General features: G+C 35.7%; 2 protein-coding genes across 7 annotated transcripts in view; one reads left to right on the forward strand and one right to left on the reverse strand.

Moving 5' to 3' along the window:
• LOC131434721 (gamma-aminobutyric acid receptor alpha-like) overlaps positions 1 to 18176 on the forward strand; it is a 117745-nt gene extending 99569 nt beyond the window's left edge. For all 6 annotated transcript variants that reach the window (XM_058601766.1, XM_058601769.1, XM_058601768.1 and 3 more), the window contains 3 exons: positions 12961 to 13179; positions 16724 to 16865; positions 16923 to 18176. In XM_058601766.1, the coding sequence (XP_058457749.1) occupies positions 12961 to 13179; positions 16724 to 16865; positions 16923 to 17667 (1106 nt within the window). In that variant the 3' untranslated portion in view covers positions 17668 to 18176. The remainder of the gene's footprint in view (positions 1 to 12960; positions 13180 to 16723; positions 16866 to 16922) is intronic.
• Positions 18177 to 20792: 2616 nt separating this feature from the next.
• LOC131437495 (glycerol-3-phosphate phosphatase-like) lies at positions 20793 to 22164 on the reverse strand. The gene is made up of 4 exons (XM_058606881.1): positions 22020 to 22164; positions 21851 to 21966; positions 21628 to 21788; positions 20793 to 21565 (listed from the first exon to the last, which is right to left on the reverse strand). The coding sequence occupies exons 1-4, from the start codon at positions 22037 to 22039 to the stop codon at positions 20903 to 20905; spliced, it is 960 nt and encodes a 319-aa protein (XP_058462864.1). The 5' UTR covers positions 22040 to 22164; the 3' UTR covers positions 20793 to 20902.
• Between the last annotated feature and the right edge of the window lie 738 nt (positions 22165 to 22902).

Raw genomic sequence — 22902 nt, forward strand, 5'->3', positions numbered from 1 at the left:
AACCGTATAAAATCGAAAAATGCAGTTTACTTGTATGATGTGTAACAAGTTTCTTGTTTGATATGTTTCATAGCTGTAATATTTGTTAAGTAGAATCAGTTAAATAATTGTATAATTGATAGAAACAGTTCGCCACTACTGCACAAAAAAACTAAAAAAATCACGGCAAAATATTTTAATGCGAGAATAAATTTGCTATGTATCCGCAAGTAGTAGTTATAATAAGTAAGCACAATTAGATCCTCTAATAATAGAACATTATAACGCCAACCTTGGAGCATGGATATGCAAACAAAAATAATTTAATCCCGCAAAACCATGAGCAACATGGCTTGGTTTCAACCATCATGAAGTGTAATTCTATCTCATCTGTATGCAAATCTGTCTACTAGTAAGAAAAGACGTCCGACGTGGTAACATTATGTACCCTGTTCTGGTGTGCTCCGTAAAATAGAACAGATTTCCATCCTATCGTTTTAATAACTAAAAGTCTATTCGCACTATTCCGGGACGGGAATACAGGAACATATTCATATCCAGTTCTATTCCTTGTCTGCATATAGTGCAAACGTGCGTCAGGCAAGCTGCATGAAATTAATTTCTACCAAAAATCTGGTAGTATTTCTAAGGGTGATGGAATATTAGAAACTCTGGTGCAATCTACCTACTAGAAGCAGAATAAGCACACGAGTTGAGGCAGTTTGCTCGTTTGTTTTTCAAAACGGAAATCCGCAGAGCATCACAATGGTGTTGAAATCATTTCATTATATGTTACATCACTGATAGTCCACTCATCTGATCGAATCATGTAGGAAAGAACAATGCGATGTATGCCCAGATGCATCATACCCTGGTGTATGCGTACGTGAAGCATCTCGTGGAACATAAATGGAGATTATCATCAGACTGGTCCTATCGTCTTACACTAATGCGGTGGGCAAAATTTTAATTATTCATAAGTCTACAATCATTCAGCGCGACCATGAGTTGGTTGCTTTCTGAGCACTGCTAAGCCACACATCAGCATCCTACCATTCGATGGATCTTTCGAACTAGATCAATGACATCGTTTGCTGTCAACCCAATGACATGGTAGTGATAATGACTAGCTGAACAATCCCTACAAGGACATTCTTTGGCATAATTCTACTATGATGTTTATCGTTAACAGCCCATGGTCCTTAACCAATTACGAAATTACTTAGCCTGTTTATTAGCACGATCTGGACAACGAAATCTCGTTACAATTAAATTCATCAGTTGTCATTCCTTAACTTTCCATGAGAAGTATTCAACTGTGTTATTATCGTCGTTTTACCTTTTTTATAAGTATAAAAAATAGGTATAGAATTCGCTCAAACTTTTGAATATATATATATATATATATATATATATATATATATATATATATATATATATATATATATATATATATATATATATATATATATATATATATATATATATATATATATATATATATATATAACTAAAATATATAATATATATATATATATATATATATATATATATATATATATATATATATATATATATATATATATATATATATATATATATATATCTATATATATACATACATATACAAGGAGTGTAAAATATCCACAAATTTTTCTTTCATATTATGATAAAAAACGATATTTTATTCAAACTAAAAATTGATCCTTTCTTGTTCGAGGTAAAACTTGAGTATAATGAAAACCGGATGAAATTTAAGTTATTCATTCAGGAATTTTCAAACTTTTGATCGAACGCCCTTCATCAAGTTCCGGACAAGTGTTGTATCGCATTTTTTGGACGCTTGAGCTCAGATTTTTTTTGAACTCCTGCATGTTTCCAGCTGCCTTACCAGCTGGGCTTGAAGACTCTCTTCATGTTTTTCCAGTAACTTTTGATAGGTCGAAGCTGAGGGCAATTTGATGGATTGATATTTTTCTCAACGAAATTTATACTTTTTTTCCGCAAGCCAATTGACTGTGGTTTTGGCATAGTGAGCCGACGCTAAATCCGGTCAAATCATTGGAGGTATACTATGCTTCTTATATAAAGGCAGCAATCTCTTCCTTAGACACTCAGATCGATAGATTTCTGCATTTATAGTTCCGGTAGTGTAAAAAACTTCAAACCACAGGAACATATTGCTTGCCATACCAGTACCTTTCGACCGAATTTCTCCACTTGAATCGACCTGTCCGCATCGCTCACATCCTCCCCAACAACGACAGTTAAGTATTGTGGACCTGAGAGGGGTTTTGAGTTCTCCTTTACATAAGCTCCATCGTCTATTAAAACGCATGCATCCGAAACACTGCAAAAGACGCGTTGCTGCTCGCTTCTTCTGTTCTACACTTTGTGTCGAGATTTTCTGCTTCTTGTAGGTCTTCAGGTGATTTCGCCTCTTGATACGCTGGATCATTCCGACACTCGTTCCTGCTTTTTTGGCCAAATCACGTATTGACATTGATTTTTTCTTCTTGATTAGAGATACCACTTTCTGAGCTAGTTTCGGGTTGGAAGAACCAGGTTTTCTGCCTCTTCCTGGTAGCTCATCCAAATAATAGTGTTCCATACCGGACGAACTAGGCTATGGTGCCCAAATGAACACTAGTAACGAAGGAGGAAATCCTCCAGCATGTAACCCAAGCGACAGATCCCTTCACGATTATCAATTTGCAACGAAAGATACGAATATCTTCTATTGCAAGTTCGCCAGAGAATTTGTCACTTGAGCAGGAAGTGTGTGCTTCACCCTGTAACCAGTCAATCATTGAGTCGTGCGTCTGTATCGTATTGGTATTTTGTCATCCTATTAACTGCTTCTGTGTCTTAACAATGTCCTCGTCGATAAAACTTTGCAAATTTCGCATTGTATCGCTTCGGTCTTGGCCCTGCTTTCCTATATAGTCTTTTATGTCTGGAGCGGTACTTACGATTATTACTTTGAAGTTCCCTAATCAATGTAGATATGTTTGGTCTACTTACACTATCAAATCTAATCTATTCTAATTGTTTCTATCTTTGTCGATGGTACGTTACGTTTCCTTTTGCCCCATTGCATTGCTTTTTACTATACCGGAGACACCTCTTAATATCACAAGCTAATAGATTATCAAGAATAAAGGAATAATAATAAGATTGATAATAATAATAATTACAATAATAATAATAATAATAATAATAATAATAATAATAATAATAATAATAATAATAATAATAATAATAATAATAATAATAATAATAATAATAATAATAATAATAATAATAATAATAATAATAATAATAATAATAATAATAATAATAATAATAATAAAAGATATAGTAAAAATCGTAAGGCATTTTACTTACCAAAAGTTAGGTAATTACATAAAATACCTATGTTGCTTTATTTTCTTGAGAACATTCTAGGGTCTGTTTCTTGGTCTTAAATCTTCGATGATAATCCTTTGTTTCAGCAGGCTCGATTTTCGCTAAGAAAACAAAATAAAATAAAATCAGGTGTTAGTAGGCTTGTTAAATTATATAATGAAAGGATGTGCATTTAACACTAGATTGGCCAGGAAAGTCACAATATGTAAACAATGGAAGGATTGCTTAAAATTCTGTAAACTTTTTTAATTCTTTATTTAACGATATATGTACATAAGCACACTGCACTAGCTTTTATTTATTCTGTCACAATTTTTATTATTGACTTTCTCTCTTTCAATCATTTTGACTGCTTTAGAGCAATTAAAGTCTAAACTAAGTTTTGGGCTTTTTAGTGTTGAGCACGCATCCAGGAAACAAGAACTACATGTATTTCGTGAAGAAATACTAGGTGTGATTGGATGAAATGGTCCACGTGAACCGTTCGCTTCCAGAAACATAAAAATCACACACTTAGTTAGAAGGTGACATCTCCAAGGTGTCCAAGTTGGAGAAATTTAATTACATTCAAACCGTTCTCGATTTGAGAGTGTATTTGCATCCGATCAATCAGCCTCGCTGTCATTGCAACTTGTAAACATTACCGATACCGAACCGGATCGGAAAGGTTTGAAAGTTCCTAAACGGTTCATAAGATATCAATTTACTCCTATTCCTGATAACAATAGTCCTCCTTTTTGAATTAAATTCACCAGTCCAGGACGACTATTATATATTAATATTCATCCCAACTAGATTAAGATAATTCAAATTGGTGACCAATTCCAGGCATAAGAATGCTCGAAACCACCTAATGAGCTATTGTCAATTTCAAGCAGTATTAGTCCTGTCCACTCCGAGATCGATCTAGATAACATAACAATTTTCATCTTTTTACTTTTATAAGCGAACGATCGATCGATCTCGGTATGGTCCGACTTTATCAATACGAAGTATAAATTGACTCCCACCCCCATCCGCCAAAGAGGGGTACGCGCCCTGTAGCTCATCATCCAAAGCCTAGGGAACTACAGGATGATATATATAATAAAATTAAAACATTTTGTTAGTAGATGGCTGAACCTATTTCGTCCATCTAACATTCCAACAAAAGATCTTGAGGTCCTATGAAAACTGCTTGTTTTTTTTAATCAGATTCCACTTCCGGTTCAGGAGATACAGGGTGATTAGTGTAAAAATTTCACATAAATTTATCGGGTTTAAAGGGGTTCACAGATTTTGAGAGTCGACGACCAAATAAATTTATTTCAGTTTTAACGTTATTCAGTTTTCGATCCCGGAAGGTACTCAAAGATTTTATGTAGAACGAACTACGATTTCTCTAAGGCTACACTGATTTTCAAAAATTTTGAATTTGAAGAAATGGTTAACAATTAGGGTTTCAGTAACATGTTTCGGAGATAAAGAAGCTAAAAGAAGGCCAAAACGAATTTAATAAACAAAAATTCAAATAAATTTATGGTCCCATACAAAATTTGTGAATTTGATCCGGTTTCGAAGTCCAATTTTGAAATTACAGGATTAAGAGTTTCTAAAATTCAAATCGTCATAGAAGATGACGATACTAAAAAATCTTCAAAGCTAGACTCAAAACTATTTCAATTTATTCGTCATACTAATTCATGGACATACGAACTATTTTGTGTTAATCTGGTTCCTGAATACCGTTTCTGGAGGTACCATAAATAATGACAAGAACTTTTAAGGGGAACCCACTTCTACAACTCATGGAATGCTTAACCCCTTGATGACCAAAGGGAAATATTTTAGTACTGTTGTTGTACAACAACAGTACTATTAATGAGAATATTCTACTAACAGCTCAAACAGAAATTTAGTGAAATGTTTTTGCCTTCTACAAAATCGTTATCAATCCTTCAATTATTATTGAATCTATGTTTTTTACTGAATGTTAAAAAACTTTTTTCCAAAGCGACAAATGTATTTCTGAACGAAGAAAAAAAAGAACTGTCAATGTTTATTGCACTAAAAAAGTTTGAGCAAAACGACATGTAGAAAATAGAACACATAATAAATGAGTTATGTGCAACGTACATTTGTGTCCAGGTTGGCGGTTCAATGTCTAGGGCACTGGTCTTACAAACCAGTTGTCGTATGTTCGAGTCCCGACATGGAAGGATTCGTAGTGTCAGTAGAATCGTAGCACCAGCTATGCACTCGTTCTTTACACTCTGAATCGGCTGCGAAGTCTGTTGAAACAGAAGGTCAAATTCCACTACAGGAATGTAATACCAACACAGATAAAAATATTTTGTGAATTTACATCTATTTTCATGCACATATTTTGAACAGACAATAAAACATAAAGTTACTTCACAATTCTGTACGTTTTAATATAATTTAATTGCAAAACTAAGCGTTAACTGAAAGATACAGTTCTAGTCATTGAAAATTCAATGCAATACAATTAAATTTTCATCGATAATGGTTTTCAATCAAACTTTCGATTCAATCCATGTCTATTTCATGTTGCTATTGAATTACATGTCGTGTAAATTTCATTATTTCTTTCTGTGAAGGTTTTGCTTTTACATTTGTGCTAAACAAGTACATGAAATCAGTCGTTCGCACCGCACGCGAATAGCTCTTCAAGGCTTCAGTCTTTTTCAAGGAAACCTGAATCACTAACAGTCTTTTTAAAGACTAACAATTAGTCAGCCTTTCTCAAGGCTATACAAAGAGTGATATTCTAATATAATCAGTCTATTTCAAGACTATGAAATTAATCAGCCTTTTTTAAGGCTAGCCATTCAAATAATTATTCTTCGAACTAATCAGTGTTTATTAAGACTACCACAAAATCAGTCTTTATCAAGACTTATCCAAACTACAAGTGTATTCGAACACTAATTTAGCATATTTAATTTATATTCTTCAAAAATGCCCTAGCTCAACCGGAAAGGCAACAAGCCTAAGGTTGAAAAAAAAACAGAATACGGAATAAATCCCAATACGTTATTCAAAACTTTTCAAACAACATTGACGATCTTATAGAATCTGAGTGCAAGAATAAAAGACAACGGACGGACTTCCCTTCTGTTGATCCTATGCCGTCTAACAATATTAACGATATTCTTCCTGAATCTGACTGTAGCGACATAAATGAAAATTCTTCGAAAATTCCCAAAATGGACGCTTATCGTTCCGGGAAGAAACAACAATCTATGCCACTAGTGACGGAGATGATTTCCAACTTCAAAGCATTCCGGATTGAGCTTTCTACTTTTCTCCCGGAAGTAAAAGTCTCATTTCAAATCGGACGAAGAGGAGAATGTCGAGTCTTGGTTGATGGATTGGAAGATTACGAACGTCTTATTCGATATTTGTCCGAGAAACTTCATAAATTTTATTCATATGATATAAAATCAGACCCTTCAAGGCTGTCTTGAAAGGCTTATCAAATCATAAAAGTACTGATGAAATTAAAAATGAACTAAAAGAATTGCTTGGTTTTGCTCCGTCTAAAGTAAAGAGCGAATGGTACTTCTACACTCTGGAATTTCCCATGAACTTTACCTAATACACTTCAATCGAAGTGATGTAAACAATTTGAAAACTTTAGAAAAAGTACGTTTCATTTCCCACGTTAAAATTCATTGGGAACATTATAAACGGCATAATCGTATTGCAAACTTAACGCAATGTCGTCGTTGCCAAGGCTTCGGCCATGGAATTAAAAATTGGCATATGGATATACGGTGTTTGAATTGTGGTAAATCGCATTCGAAAGACGTTTGTCCAATGAATGAAACCACTGATAAATTTTCATGTTCAAATTGCGATGGAAATCATAAATCCAATTATTTGAAATGTCCTGTCAGGGAAAAAAATTTAAACGCTCGTTCGCTTAGCAACAAGTCAAATCAACGACCTTAAATTTACAGAACATACCTGAAAATCAAAAAACTGTTACAAATGCCACGCCTGATTCTTCTAAGGCACTTATTTCTTCGAATTTAAAACAAAAAACAGGTACGCCTTCCAATTCGTCTTCTAACGGAAACAATTTATTGTTAGGTAGATCGACCTCGTCATCATCTTCTTCTAATGTCAGTTATGCTAGTATAACAGGTAGAAATCGATTTAGGCGATATAACTGAAAATGAAATGATCTACCTACAAGATCAACTTTTTCAAATGATCATCCGAATTAATTCGACGTCATCACTTTTTGAAGCATTTCAAGTGGGATGGCAATTTGCAAATAATATTATAATGAATTTGAAATTTAACAGTGATATGAAATAATTATTTGAACATTTTAAATTGGAATGCTCGATCATTAAAATCGAGTGAAGATGAATTTTATAATTTTCTCAAAGTTCACAAAATTCATATTGCCATTGTGACAGAAACATTTCTTAAACCAAATATCAAATTGAAAAGTAATCCATATTATGTGGTTCATCGAGTTGACAGGTTTACTGGTGGAGTTTGTCCAACGGCAAATTAAACATCGAATTTACCTTCTTTCAGTACTAAAGTTATTGAAAGCTTGGGAATCGAAGTTGAAATCATTAATGGAATTTATTTCATCGCTGGAGCATATTTGCCATTCCAATACGCCGGTGAACAATTACATTTCTCTGCTGGTTACGGTACAGTTCTTTATCCCAGTAATCCGACTTGCTTCTCTTCTGTGAAAATCCCTCTTCAATTGATCTGGTTCTAACAGATCAGTCACATTTGTAGTGAACCGATTACACATGCTGACTTTGACTCAGAGCATCTTTCTGTAACATTCAGACTTTCCAACGAAGCTATAATTAATTTCTTCTATCATCGATGACAACCTACAACTGCTCATTCGGTTGAAGAATGTTCGTCGACGACAATATCAACGTTCTCGTGATCCTGCTATGAAAAACATAGTTAAGGATTTACAAAAAGAAATTAAACATAGATTTACTCTTTTGCGAAATGAAAATTTCGCAAAAGAAGTTGAACAAATTAAATCATATTCTAAACCTTTCTGGAAACTTTCTTAGGTTCTTAAGAAACCTCAGAAACCAATTCCTGCTCTCAAGTAAGGAAATCAAATACTTCTTACAAATGGCGAAAAAGCTCAAAAACTTGCTCAGCAGTTCGAGAGTGTCCACAATAATTTGAACGTTGTGAGTCCTATGGAAAATGAAGTCTCACTGAAATATGATCATGTTTCAACCCAAATGTTTTTGAAAAAATTATCTTGTTGAGAATGATGTCTCATATAAATGAGAATTCAATTTTTTTACAAGAGTTTGGGTTTCGTCATGAGCAGTTTGGGTTTCGTCATGAACATTCAACTACTCATCAACTTGTAAGAGTAACGAACATGAAAAAAGCAAATAAATCATTCGACAGTGTTTGGCACAAAGGTTTAATAGCAAAAATGTCTGATTTCCAGTTTCCTATTTATTTTATCAAAATGATTCAAAATTATTTAACTAATCGTACTCTTCAGGTTAGCTATCACGAGTGTAAATCTAAATTGCTACGAGGTGGTGTTTCTCACGGTTCGAGCGTTGCTCCAATCTTGTATGATATTTTCACTTCTGATGTTCCAAATCTACCCGTTGGTTGTCAGAAATCGCTATTCTGTGACGACATAAGTCTATCAGCCACAGGTATAAATCTAAGAGTGATCTGCAGTCGCCTACAAAGAAGTTTAAATATTTTCAGTGATTATCTGTCAAAATGGAAAATTAAACCAAATGCAGCAAAAACGCAATTAATTATCTTTCCTCATAAGCCAAGAGCTTCTTTTCTTAAACCAAACAATAACCACACTATCAAATTGAATGGCTTGGAATTCACATGGTCTAATCAAGCGAAATAATTAGGATCACATTGAAGGCAAAGTGTAATAAATATATTAAATGTTTATATCCTCTCATAAACAAAAATTTTAAGCTCTGTATAAAGAACAAATTATTAATTTATAAACAAATTCTCAGATCAGTCATGCTTTATGCAGTACCAATTTGGTCAAGTTGTTGTTCCACCAGGAAGAAAACGTTTCAAAGGATTCATAATAAAATTCTGAAAATGATTTTGAAGCTTCCTCCCTGGTTTAGTACAAATGAGTTACACAGACTCACAAATATAAAACCATTTGATGTAATGTCACATCATATTATTAGCGAATTCTAACAAAAATTGATGCAATCTTCAATTGAATCGATTCGCTCTATCTATTAGTTAGTAAGTTAGTATATAAGTTCTTTCTTCCCATTACACAATACAAGTAGGTTTACAATTTTCCCTACACAAAAATCACAGAATTGCAGAAGCAGATGATGTCTTCATGGTAGTAACCAATTCATGTATATAATAGGGCTGAAAAGTCACCACTTGTGGCTGAACACCAAATTTGAATCTTAACAATTTATTTTAACTCATATTCCAATAAATAATTATACAAAAAGAAAACGAAATCGTTTCGTAGAATACCATAACTATTTATTTTATTATTCCGATAATTAAAGCAAATAAAGTAATAACTTTGATTACGATATAATAGACCCAACTCTTCGTTTATTTATTTCTGAGGATCATCAGGAATCAGGAATCAGAGCAAATTGGCTCAAATGGCACGTTCCTCTTGATATTTGGAGATTTGTGCCTTGCCATCAATTTGTTTTTAGCATCATTTTCCCGATATATAAGAGGGAAGGATTGAAAGGAAATGGTAAGGGTTGGACTAGGAGGATGGGAAAATTTGACGACACAAAAACACATAAAAGCAGAAGTAAATTCTGCACCCCTAAGGGATGCTGAACAATTTGCTGAGGATCACATTTAGTGGAAGCAGAAGGAAATTCTGAACCTCTACGAGGTCCCGAACAGTCTGCTGTTAATAAAACCTCCAACCCCCGAGAGGACTTAGAGATCTTACAAAAGCGACACCATTCTGCACTCTCGGAAGAATGCAGAACGACTCGCAGTATGTACGAGCAGAAGTAAATTCGGTACCCCCCAAAGGATGCCAAACAATCTGCTAAACCCTATTTAAGGTGAATACAGAAGGGATTCATTCACTCCAGGAAGAACGATGAACCCTTCTGACTATAGCTCCTTACCACATTGGGTGAGAAACGAGAGAATATCCTTCAATTTTAGCTCCGCATACACAGACTCAACCATGTATGGAGAACCAAAAACCCGGATACGTAGCTGCGTCAATGCGGGACAGTTACATATCAGATGATATGAAGCACCATAATCGCATTTACACAAATCACACGAATAATACTCAGCACGTTGAATAGTAGCCATGTGATAATTGAGTTTGCAATGTCCAGTCAGAGCTCTGACCAGAATACTTCAATGATACTTGGAGAAATGCAGTAGACACTTTGACATTTTCAGATTTAAATCTGGTAGAAATGCTTTTGTCTGAGCGCAAGTTTGCAAGCTGCGCCAGTAGCTGGCATGTTTGGATGCAGCCCAAGAACGTATCTTGTGCTTTATCCAACTAGTTGAAAGTGGTAAAGCTGGTTCAGGACCAACGAAATCATTCGTTGCACCAGGTCTAGCCAACTCATCAGCCCATTCATTTCCAGTAATACCAGAATGGCCGGGTACCCATAAGAAGTAAACAGCATTTGAAATGCTGAGGTCTTCAATTTGAGTTCGACATGCGATCACTAGATTCGACCGTGAGTCATTCGAACTGAGTGCTTTTAAGGCTGCCTGACTGTCGGAACAAAAATAAATACGTTTACCACAGATCCTCTGCTGAAGTGCCGATTGTACTCCACACAGAATTGCGTAGATTTCTGCTTGGAATACAGTACAGTATCTACCAAGTGAATGAGACTGCTCCAGCCTCATTTCACGACAGTAGACACCAGCACCAGCACGACCATTCAACAGAGAACCGTCCGTAAAACAAACTATGTGTTCATCAAGTTGTCGTTCCAGACAACCAGACAACCATTCCTCACGAAGAGGATAGCTCACATTGAATGTTTTAAAAGGAAAACTACATGTGAGAGTTAGGTCACTAGGAGCGAGTAAATACTCATCCCACGTAACCATTTGAGACCACAAGCGAGTGTGGCTGGTAGCATAATCTAATGGGTTACTGTTCCAAAGCCCTGTAACCCTAAGACGGTATGCACAAGATAATGCTTCTTGTTTTAGGAACACATGTAGTGGTTTAATACACAGTAGCGCCTCTAGAGCAGCATTAGGAGTTGTCGTGAATGCTCCTGTCATCGCCATTAGGACCATCCTTTGGAGATGATTTAGCTTTGACTGAACTGTCGCGACTTCTCCTTTCTGCCACCATACAAGACATCCATATGCTAAAATTGGTCTAACAATAGTTGTGTAGATCCAATGAATATATCTGGGTTTGAGTCCCCATGATTTTCCAAAAGCTCGTCTGCATTGGCCGAAAGCCATGCAAGCTCTTTAAATCCTGAAGTCAATGTGAGCAGACCAATTCAGTTTTGAGTCAAGAATAACCCAGACGTATTTAACTTGATCGACCACAGTGACCTCTGAACCAAAGAACTGCAACGGACGAGCTCCTGTAATTATCCTACGATGAGTGAAAAGCACCATTTGATGTTTTGCCCGGATTTACAGATAATCCAACCTGACAACACCATTGTTCAACAGATCGCAGGGCTTGCTGCATTAAATCAAAGAGAGTGTTAATGCTTATACCGGTCATCAATATATGATAATCGTCGGCAAAACCATAAGTCGGAAATCCAAGGTTATTAAGTTTCCTTAACAAACCATCAGCGACTAGGTTCCATAAAAGTGGGGATAGTACACCACCTTGAGGAAAAACCCAAGATATTCCGTTCACGACTGCAATGTTTAACCTCCTGCAGCCATTCAGCCATCGGCACGGAAATACACCTTGACTTAGGAGTTCCTATTTTTGTGGCCTTTTACGACATGGAACAGGAAACCAGTGGATCAATTCTTGGTAAAAAATAATTCCGCCGGATACCACACGGCTTACCTGTTTGGTGGACTTATACCACCGGTACAGGTGGACCGTAGCGTTATTCTTAGCCAGTTGGGAAACCGCTACCGACACTACACGGCTATAATAGACCCAACTCTTCGTTTATTTATTTCTGAGGATCATAGGGAAAATATTTCTCATGAAATTAAAGGAAACTTATGCACCCTGCTATGTTTTTCTGGTGATATTCTCTTACTTTACACCCATAATAGCTAAAATATTATGTTGTACTGACATATTTCGTCAAGGACATCTTAGGGTCGTGAAAGGGTTAATCGATTGTCACACGTTTAGATTGATAGGAATAATTCATACAATTTCTATCTTCAATACGTGTTGCAGTTCCAAAATTTTAAATACAATTCATTCAAAACAACGGTAATTAGAATAATTTCATAAAAACTAAACACAACGAAGAATATTCACGCGAAAAACACATTGATAAAAAAAAGTAACATCTCACTGCTAGGTGGATTAAGCACGTTTTTTTATACTTTCTTTTGCTTTCTACTCAATTCCAGTTGGATATACTTCACACGACGTTCTATACCGATGGAACAGTGACCGTTCGGCGGTAGCCATTGCGGAGGATATGAAACTTTCCCAGTTCGACCTGGTGGACTGCCCAGCGGGAAACGTAACGGATCGAGTCTTCCACAGTACCGCTTCAATGGGAGCAGCCGTGCTAAACAACGTGAATGACATAGATGAGTTGGATCCTAACGCGAAGCTGTATGTATGTGAGTATCATATCGTGGTTTGTACTGCTAAAAGAATCAAACGAAAGATTACGTTTTTTTAATTGAATAAATTCAAATATATTTGAATCGCAAAAGCTGATAGTTTCTGTAAACTATGGAACAAATGTCTTCCTCTTTGACTGAACATTGCATTATTCATCAGTCACAGAAATCATTGCGAATGATGGATGCGTGGTAGCAACAACTTATTGCACAAGGGAACAGTCACTGTCAAGTTTTCCTTCTCGAAATAAGACATTCCTTTTCAACTAGCAATAGACATACACTGCTTATTGCAGTGGTATTAATGGCGAGCAAGTGAAATGTGTTTTGTTCGTTTTATTCCATTTGTTCTGCGGAATCTATTGAGGAAAGGTACCAGCACTAAGAAGTGGATGAAAATCAGCAAATTCTGCCAAATTTACTAAGTTAACCACAAGACATGAGGGAATGTATGCGAACAAAGCTAACTCCTTATTTGTTTCAGATTTCCGATTTGAAGGCCCCCAAGGTTTAAAAAAACATTTTTGGATTTCTTTAAACCTGTTGTCCAAAAAAAATTCAAATGTTTTGTATATTCCAAAGCGTGATTCCAACAATATTTAATAATTTTTTGGTGGAAAAATTGAGCACTAAGTCGTTCCGAGCACGCGTTTTGGAAATCATGATTTACGGTTTCTACTGTCTCAACGCAATATTATCATTGGTAAAAAACATCGTTCTGTTGCTTGAATTGTAGTAGATGTTTTTCTAACCCCTACGTTTTTATTTGTTTGTTTTTGTATTTTTAATGGTTATTTAAAGTCAAAACTGCGATTATTCTCGAATAAAATCTACTGTAAAACCTCCTCAGAATAACAAAAAAAGGAATGAAGAAGTTGGGTTTGGGTATTGTATATGTATAAAGTGTGTGCAAATTTTGATATTAATTGGTGAAGTAGTTTTTAAATGACGATGGGCATGGACTTTCAAAACGTTTAAAGTTTATTGTCTATTAAATAGAAGGAAACAATTTATTATTCTAGGGGCCGGGTAGCGCCTAACACTTTCCAAAAATCATATTTTTTCTTTTGTTATAATAAAATATGTCAAAAATGTTTTGTCAAATTTTCACGTCAATCGAAGCAAAACTCTTGGGCCTCTGCGCAGAGCCCTTGCCTCTTCGCAGTATGACATGAGAAAAGATTAAGGCCAGAATTTTGTTCTGATAGGCTTGATAATTTGACAAAATATTCTTGAAATATTTTATCATAAGTGAATACAAAGAAAAAATAAATGGTTTCTAAAAAGTGTTTGACCCTACCGCCCTTTAACGACGTACAGTTTAAAATGACGTATTCGATTTTATGCGAATACTATTTGAATTCCACTCATTAAACCACCAAACAAAAATCCAGGATAGAACAAAACCACCAAACCACATGACCATCAAGGATAATCAACTAACAATTTATTGCATTCCATTCAACTGAGGCCGACACCGAGATCATATTTTGGTTCCGATTGATTACACCCAATCAAAACCCTCTATTTAGAATTCAATGTGCCAACTCTGTTTCAATAACGTAGCATCGCTGAATTTCCTTTCCAGATGTAAACATGCAATGGTGCTCAACATTTGCAAGCCTCAAACCTCTGATTCTTGATTGCTCAAATCAGAACATCCTGATGAAGTCAACCCCGATCGTCAGTGTCGTTCTGGCAAAACCAGCATCCTTGCATCAATGCATTTCGTGTTGATCCAAAGTCAATCGAACAAATTCATGTGCAAACAAAAATTTCAAATAGCATATTTTGGTACGCGAATGGAAAATGTTCCAAGCGAGTTAGAATTTGGCAAGCATGGATACAGTCAAATAGCAGAAAAAGCGACTCAGCTAGAGTCGCTTTGATGAGTTTGATTGATTCTTATGTGCCTCACGATCTCGCTCGCCGTTATATGGAAATCGATTCCAGTGTAGCTTGAAATTGATGAGCAAATGCACCCTTAACCCTTCCTTCTATGTTTGATGTTGATCTTATATGGTAATCTCGTTTACTATATCTAGCAACAACTGATAAAGAAAGGTGAGTAAATCTTAATCGTGCGAAGAAATATTACATTCGGCCATTATCAGTTTAAAAGTTCACATAACAGGAAATCAGTCATGGCCAACACATGTGGTTCGCTTGTTCACTTAGTCATTATTATCCGAGAATCATTATGATTATTATTTACTGTGCCAGAATATATCTTAGAAAGATCACAGTTTTAATGAGGTTACTCAGATTATAGCCTTCAGATTTCTTATTATTGCTTAGATAATATTTGAGAACGAAAGTGATATCGTGACGGACAATGTTTGAAATTTCTGCAACCTACCGGTATTCGATTCTGAACTCTTGCGTATGGTGTAAGTTTTACTGACCCATGAAGCGAATGAATGTTCAACGGAATCGCGTGATAGTTCATCTTTAAATTCTTTAGTTCTCTACATGAATGATGAGCGCATAATCCTTACTCATTGTGGTCTGAAACAAATCGTTGAGACTATTTATTTAGGGTGATATATTCAGTATTTAACTAAGTAGAAAATGTTTCAGTATGGCTTGCCTTGTAATTTACTGATTTTTATAATTTTAAATATTTTATTCTTTTGCATAACAAAATCGAATATTCTTCTGCCAAATAGTAATGCTATTCTATATGCTATATTCTAGAAAAAGTGTATACAGAAGAGCTTCGTTTTTCGGATGTTGTGATGATGATGATGTTTAAAAATAATTTAAAATTATGTTATTTGGTGAATAACCAACAAAAAAATTACAATAAAAAGTGTTTTAGTAAACGGCGCACAAAAAAATAAAGAATTTTCACATTACCTTATACGATGCAATTCATAAAGACCTAATTTGACAAGTGACGTGACATGTTAGATTAGCATGTGTTTTACTGTTTTAGACTGAAATTTGCATACGTCTAGCAAGTGCGACTGTATGAACTTATATGCATTATTTACCAGTCAAGCATTTGTGGCTCAGTCACTTGATAGGCGTACTTTGTGATCCAATGATTATCGTTTCAAGTCGCGGCATTTGCCATTATTTTTTATTACAATGAATTTCATGTCAAAATTTCCTAATCACGCAATATTACATGTTCTTGCACGTAAATTTGCGTGAACTGCGACGCTCCATTGACGTGCATCTTATAAATAAAATCCCAGGATCTTTTCGAAGTGTTCACATTTTTTTCTGGTAACATAATTTCGGCTGAGACTAGTTTCAGCCGCAATCAACGGGCTCCAAATTCTTTGGTGAAGGGGAGTATGCGACAGTTGAATCCGCTTCCTTATCCGCCTAATTTTTTACTTTCATTTTTTGCAGTAATTTTTATTCAATTCACCATTGATGTACATGTCGTGTACTTTTCATTATTTTCCTAGCATATCTAAGAGCACACGATGGATGAGTTGAAGTAATATACATGTTTTAAAGAACCTTTACTGTTTCATCACTGTTAACAACATTCATAGAATTCATAAATTCTTCATTATTTTCACAGCGGAATATTCAATGCTGCTGGTTAGCTTCCACCTTCAGCGTCACATGGGAAACTTTCTGATACAAGTGTACGGTCCATGTGTGCTGTTGGTCGTCCTCTCGTGGGTTTCATTCTGGTTGAACCGTGAAGCAACAGCGGATCGGTAAGAAAAAAATACCCACTTTTTATATTTGTATAATCTAAAAATGTTTCATTACAGCGTTTCGTTAGGTATTACGACCGTACTAACGATGACCTTCCTAGGATTGGAAGCTCGCACTGACTTGCCAAAGGTTCCTTATCCGACTGCGCTGGATTTTTTTGTTTTTCTATCGTTCGCGTTCATTTTTGCGACTATTATTCAGTTTGCAGTGGTGCACTATTTCACCAAGTATGGATCAGGGGAATGCTACTTCAGTACAGAAGAACAAACTTCTAGTTCGGACGAGGAAAACGATTTTGATTGTGCCAACGGTGACAATATACATCTTCATTCAATCAAAATTACCACCGGCTCGTCAAAGCATTGTTCAACAGTTACTTCGATAAGCGGAAGTGGAAAAACCGATGAAAACCTGATAGAAGTGATTCCTTTATCGCTGTGTTCGATTCCGATAACTCCCGTTAGAAAGTCATCGAAAATATCTTGGGCGGATCTGTCGTGTTTAGGTGGCAAGGAACAACATACTCCGAATTTCGCAAACTCATCGCAATCTACGCCAACAGCTACCATCAAACGTAATTCCATTCAATTAAGTAGCAGTGTTTGCGGCTCCGACGAACCACAATCGATCCACCTTCGACGCCGGAAACGAAGGAAACGTACTCCACGATTCAATTCCGTATCGAAAATTGACAGAGCTTCGCGAATATTTTTTCCATTATTGTTCCTAGCGATAAATCTTTTCTATTGGTATTTATATCTCTCGCGAAGTGCACGATTACTTAAGCAGCACAAATTGTAGAAAATTGAAAAATGTGTTCATCATCCTGAAACTAGAATTCAGTTTCAGGTTGAAGCCCTGATGCAAGACAAACAGGGAAAAGTATACGAGCAAATAGATGTGAGATCCAGTAGTATGTGTAAATTGCTGTTCTAATGAATGTTACTAATGTAGGCACAACGCTATAGACAACTAGAAACACTTTAGAAAATTACCAAATGCTGCCTACTGCAGCAGATGTCAGTAGTGAAAACAAATTGGTACAGTTTTCAGTGGGACCATATACGCTTATTTATTGATAGTGGCTCAAATAATCTGGGATATCGCACCAAACGAAAATAAGATAACCAAAATGAATATTTTAAATATAATCTTGCAACCCAACTGCGAGAATTAGGATAATTACATACAGCGTGCATGTATAAAATGTAGCATGTTTCGAATTTTTAGTGATGTATTATTTTATGTCGATGACTTACCTTTGAGGATATGAAATTCTTGGGGTTAGGATTAAAAAACTTTGAATTTAACTAACGAATTTAAATAATCTAGAGCAAAAGAACTACCCTTCAAAGGCACTTCGTCTAAATAAGCAAAGGATTTATTTCTGAAACTTTGTCACGCATTTTTCGAGCCTCTTAACAGATCGGCTGAAAAGTTCGTATCGTTTCTATGAGAGGGCGCCACTAGACTTAAATCCATACCATTTTCAGTTAGTACCAACCTTCAAAAGATACGTGTATAAATTTGACAGCTGTCTGATTTTTAGTTTGTGAGATATTGCATTTTGAGTGAAGCTACTTTTGTTATTGGGAAAAAAATGGAAAAAAAGGAATTTCGTGTGTTGATGAAACACTACTTTTTGATGAAAAAAAGTGCCGCCGATACCAAAAAATGGCTTGATGAGTGTTATCCAGACTCTGCACCGGGCGAAGCAACAATTCGTAAGTGGTTTGCAAAATTTCGTGCTGGTCATATGAGCACCGAAGACGATGAACGCAGTGGACGTCCAAAAGAGGCTGTTACCGATGAAAACGTGAAAAAAAAATCCACAAAATGATTTTCAATGACCGTAAAGTGAAGTTGATCGAGATAGCTGACACCCTAAAGATATCAAAGGAACGTGTTGGACATATTATTCACGAATATTCGGATATGAGAAAGCTTTGTGCAAAATGGGTGCCGCGTGAGCTCACAATCGATCAAAAACAACAACGAATTGATGATTCTGAGCAGTGTTTGGAGCTGTTATATCGAAATAAAACCGATTTTTTTCGTCGATATATAACAATGGACGAAACATGGCTCCATCACTTCACTCCGGAGTCCAATCGACAGTCAGCTGAGTGGACTGCACGCGATGAACCGAACCTAAAGCGTGGAAAGACTCAACAATCGGCCGGTAAGGTTATGGCGTCTGTATTTTGGGATTCGCGTGGTATAATTTTCATCGACTACCTTGAAAAGGGAAAAACCATCAACAGTGACTATTATATAGCGTTATTAGAGAGTTTGAAAGACGAAATTTAAAAAAACGTTTTGTTTCATCAAGACAATGCACCGTGTCACAAGTCGATAAAACCCATGCTGAAATTGAACGAATTGGGCTTCGAATTGCTCCCTCATCCACCGTATTCTCCAGATTTGGTCCACAGTGACTTTTTCCTGTTCTCAGACCTCAAGAGAATGCTCGCTGGTAAAAAATTTAGAAGCAATGAAGAGGTAATCGCTGAAACTGAGGCCTATTTTGAGGCAAAGGACAAATCGTACTACAAAAGTGGTATCGAAAAGTTGGAAGATCGCTATAATCGCTGTATCGCCTCTGATAACAATTATGTTGAATAATAAAAATGAATTTTGGCAAAAAAATGTGTGTTTCTATTAAACGATACGAACTTTTCAGTCGAACTGTTAGCTTCATATGAACACACAAAAATGCATATAAGAGAAACAAGATGTTCTCTTCTTGTTTTTATTAATACTAAAACAATTTACTCGAAATATACATGCTAGAAGTTCACGCACTGCTTTTTTTAGCTTCTTACAAATTGAAAAAAAATGTCATGTGAACGAGCGGTTTCGAGTCAAGTCAATGAACTGTATCTCCGAAAAATTCGAAGTAAGACTGAAACTTTGGAATTATGTTCTCAGATAATATATTTATCAATTCATAAGGTCATTTTCCTAGCGTTTAGCTTTCAAATGATTTAGATCATATTAAGCGCACATTAAGTGGTAATTAAATACCAAAGTTATCAAGTGGTAACTAAATTCCAAAGTTATCAAGTGGTGATTAAATACCAAATATGATTACCATAATGAATGAAGATTACTATTTCATATTTCTGTTAGGAAGGCTGAAACAGTTCAGTTGCGTCGGGTGAATTTTCAAGCGAGGATAATTACTAAAGGGGAGCTTCTCCTGTAAACGGTATTTTCGTTTCTTCATTTCGAGCGTGGATAAAAAAAACTATGGGATGCCTAATCTTAAATTTTCATGCAGTTATTATTGTTCATGACAGATTGCTACAGAATACATTTTATGTAAAAAATATCGAGTTGTGTCTGAGATATGGTTGCTAAAAGTGGGACAAACTGTTAAACTGGTATGCCCGATAACTAAAGGACTAATCAAACACGACTATGTGATAACGGTGGACAACCGGTGAATAGGTTTATGGACTACCACACTCAAAGGAAATTAAAAATATTTCCTTCGGATAATCCCGATCCGATGATCTGCCATTGGATTTAAAACGTGCTTAGTCTACTATTAAAGCTGCACATGCATTGACGAACAAGCCGCGAGAGTAGCCTTTGAAAATCCGCGGAATTTCAGTTTTCACCGTATGCTTTGAGTGACGATGGTCGCCGCAGATGGAAAATATTATGAGGTTTTTGGTTACAGAGTTTTCGTGCAAAAAGCACATATTATTTTTCATTTATTCACGTTTCGCCTTCGATTTATCAATACATTATTAGTTCAAATTCAACTGCAGCCAAGCAGTTTAATCTAAACCGTAGACTTTTCGTGGTATTGATTAAATAAACAATTCGTATTGATAAAAAACTACGTACTTTTCATTTACTAACACAGCCTTTACACCAACAAAATCGTTTCACAATTATAAATGCTAAATACATGATTGAAAATCAACTATTTAAATCTTTATTGTTGATTTGATCCTGCATCTAAACAAAGCCTAGCAACAACGAACCACACAGAACATAATTTTCTAAAAGTTTGTATTATCACCTAAAGATGATCTAACAGATCTCCCAATTTACTGCAGTATATATCAGGTATCATTCTTTTGATTTCTGAGTCATCGGATCGCGAAAATTTTTCTACGTCTATTGCATTATGAATTCCTGTCTCAACTAACAGAGTCTGAAAACCACAGTTCTTGCCCAATAACACATCTGTATTGCAACGATCTCCAATCATCAATGTACGCTCTGGATTTATCATGTACTGTTGCTCCAAAATATCACAAATGTATTTATTCGGTTTGCCCATAACCGTTGGTGTCCGTTCAGCACATGTTGTTACTGCGTTGACGATACTGCCAGTACCAGGAATAACTCTATCCGGACGCGGGAAGCGTTCATCGGTGTTCGTTCCGATGAAAATAACTTCTGGGTCGTTAAGATACGATGCCGCCTTCATCATCTTTACGAAGCTGAAGTGCTCATCAAAACCAACAATCACAGCGCCTACATCTGGATCTGGATTGAAGTTTCTGACTGCTTCAGTTAAAGTTCCCTGAAGATTATCCGCACCGATACCAATATGTCTAATGCCTACCGCCTCCAGTTCTTTAGTGATTCCAGTAGTACCTATTACATAAACCTTTTTGTTGAAATTTTTCGCTTTCAGATATTGAGCAGCCAGATATGCAGTAGAGATAATATTGTCCTTAAAACGAACAAATGGTAGTATTTCCTATGTATTTAGGCTAAGTATGCACGTCAACTTACAACATCGACATTGAAACCCAATTCCACAGCTTTGGCTACGAACTCGGATCGCGTTTTAGTTGAATTATTGGTAACAAAAAACAGCTTTTTGCCATTCTCGATAAATTTATTAATCACCGCGGTTGCAAGCGGCAGTGGTTCATTTTCCACCCAGATGACACCTACAGTTGATAAATAAGATTAATGCTATAGTGAAATGTGATTCAACTGCAATTTTCAATACCATCGCAATCGGTGAGCACTGTGTCAAAAGAGTCAAGCCAGGTTTTAATTTCAATTGGCTTGAGAGAGGCCAAATTCGTTGCAGAATCTTTGTACATAGTCGATAGATGTCGAATACTGAAAGGCATTTGTTCATCACGAAAAATCTTCAATCATTTTGGAATACTTACACAATACGACTAATATTCATGAGTTTATTCAACAAATCGATAATTATACATGGATATGCTAGTTTTGATGAAATCTAGGAGCTAGTGCCTGCATCCAAAATTATTATCTCCTACCGATAAGTAACATTCTTGACATTGGAAGAGAAACACAATGTCAAATACGCTGTCAAAACAAATGTCAGTCATACTACAATGAAATGCACAACTAACGTGAAACCATTCTATATCTATGGTTTTATAGTTGCATTAAAACTTGTATACAACTCGAAACTAGGACCAACCGTAGTAACGCTAACTTCCCATCCTTTTACTGTTACACTCTGAAAAGACAAGTATTTTTTATTAAAAACTATGAATCCATGAGTAATTCGAAATAAGATCTCTATTGAAATAAATCAATTGAAAAGAACGTAATACGCATCGTTCCGGAATATAAGCAAGCTAGTAAAAACGGCAGTTTTGAAACACTCTTAGTTCAGCTGGTTATACAGCTGGAATTCGTTAGTTGTAGTGTACCTTAGTTAGGATATTCGCTAATTGGAGTAAATTAAATCCAATTAAAAAGCATAGCTAAGTCAAAATCTTATGTAGACAGTTGAACGTCATTATAATAAAGGTTTACACATCTAATTCGAGATTATTATTGAGGAAGCATAAGTACAAAAATAAATCCCCCTCGAAAATATCAACCAGCTATCAGTCCATTAGCGAATACGAGTCAATAGATAAAGTGCGCATATTTTTTTTTATATCGTTTATTTATACCCGGCTTTAACTAAGTTGCGGTCGTTCGCAGGAAGTGCGCATATTCTATACTGCTATCCAGGCTGTATTCAATAATGTTTGAACGAGTTTGCAAAAATGGTCAATGCTTTGTTCGTTT

This window comes from Malaya genurostris, chromosome 3 (genome assembly GCF_030247185.1).
Source record: "Malaya genurostris strain Urasoe2022 chromosome 3, Malgen_1.1, whole genome shotgun sequence".
In the NCBI taxonomy this organism is placed as follows: Eukaryota; Metazoa; Arthropoda; class Insecta; order Diptera; family Culicidae; genus Malaya; species Malaya genurostris.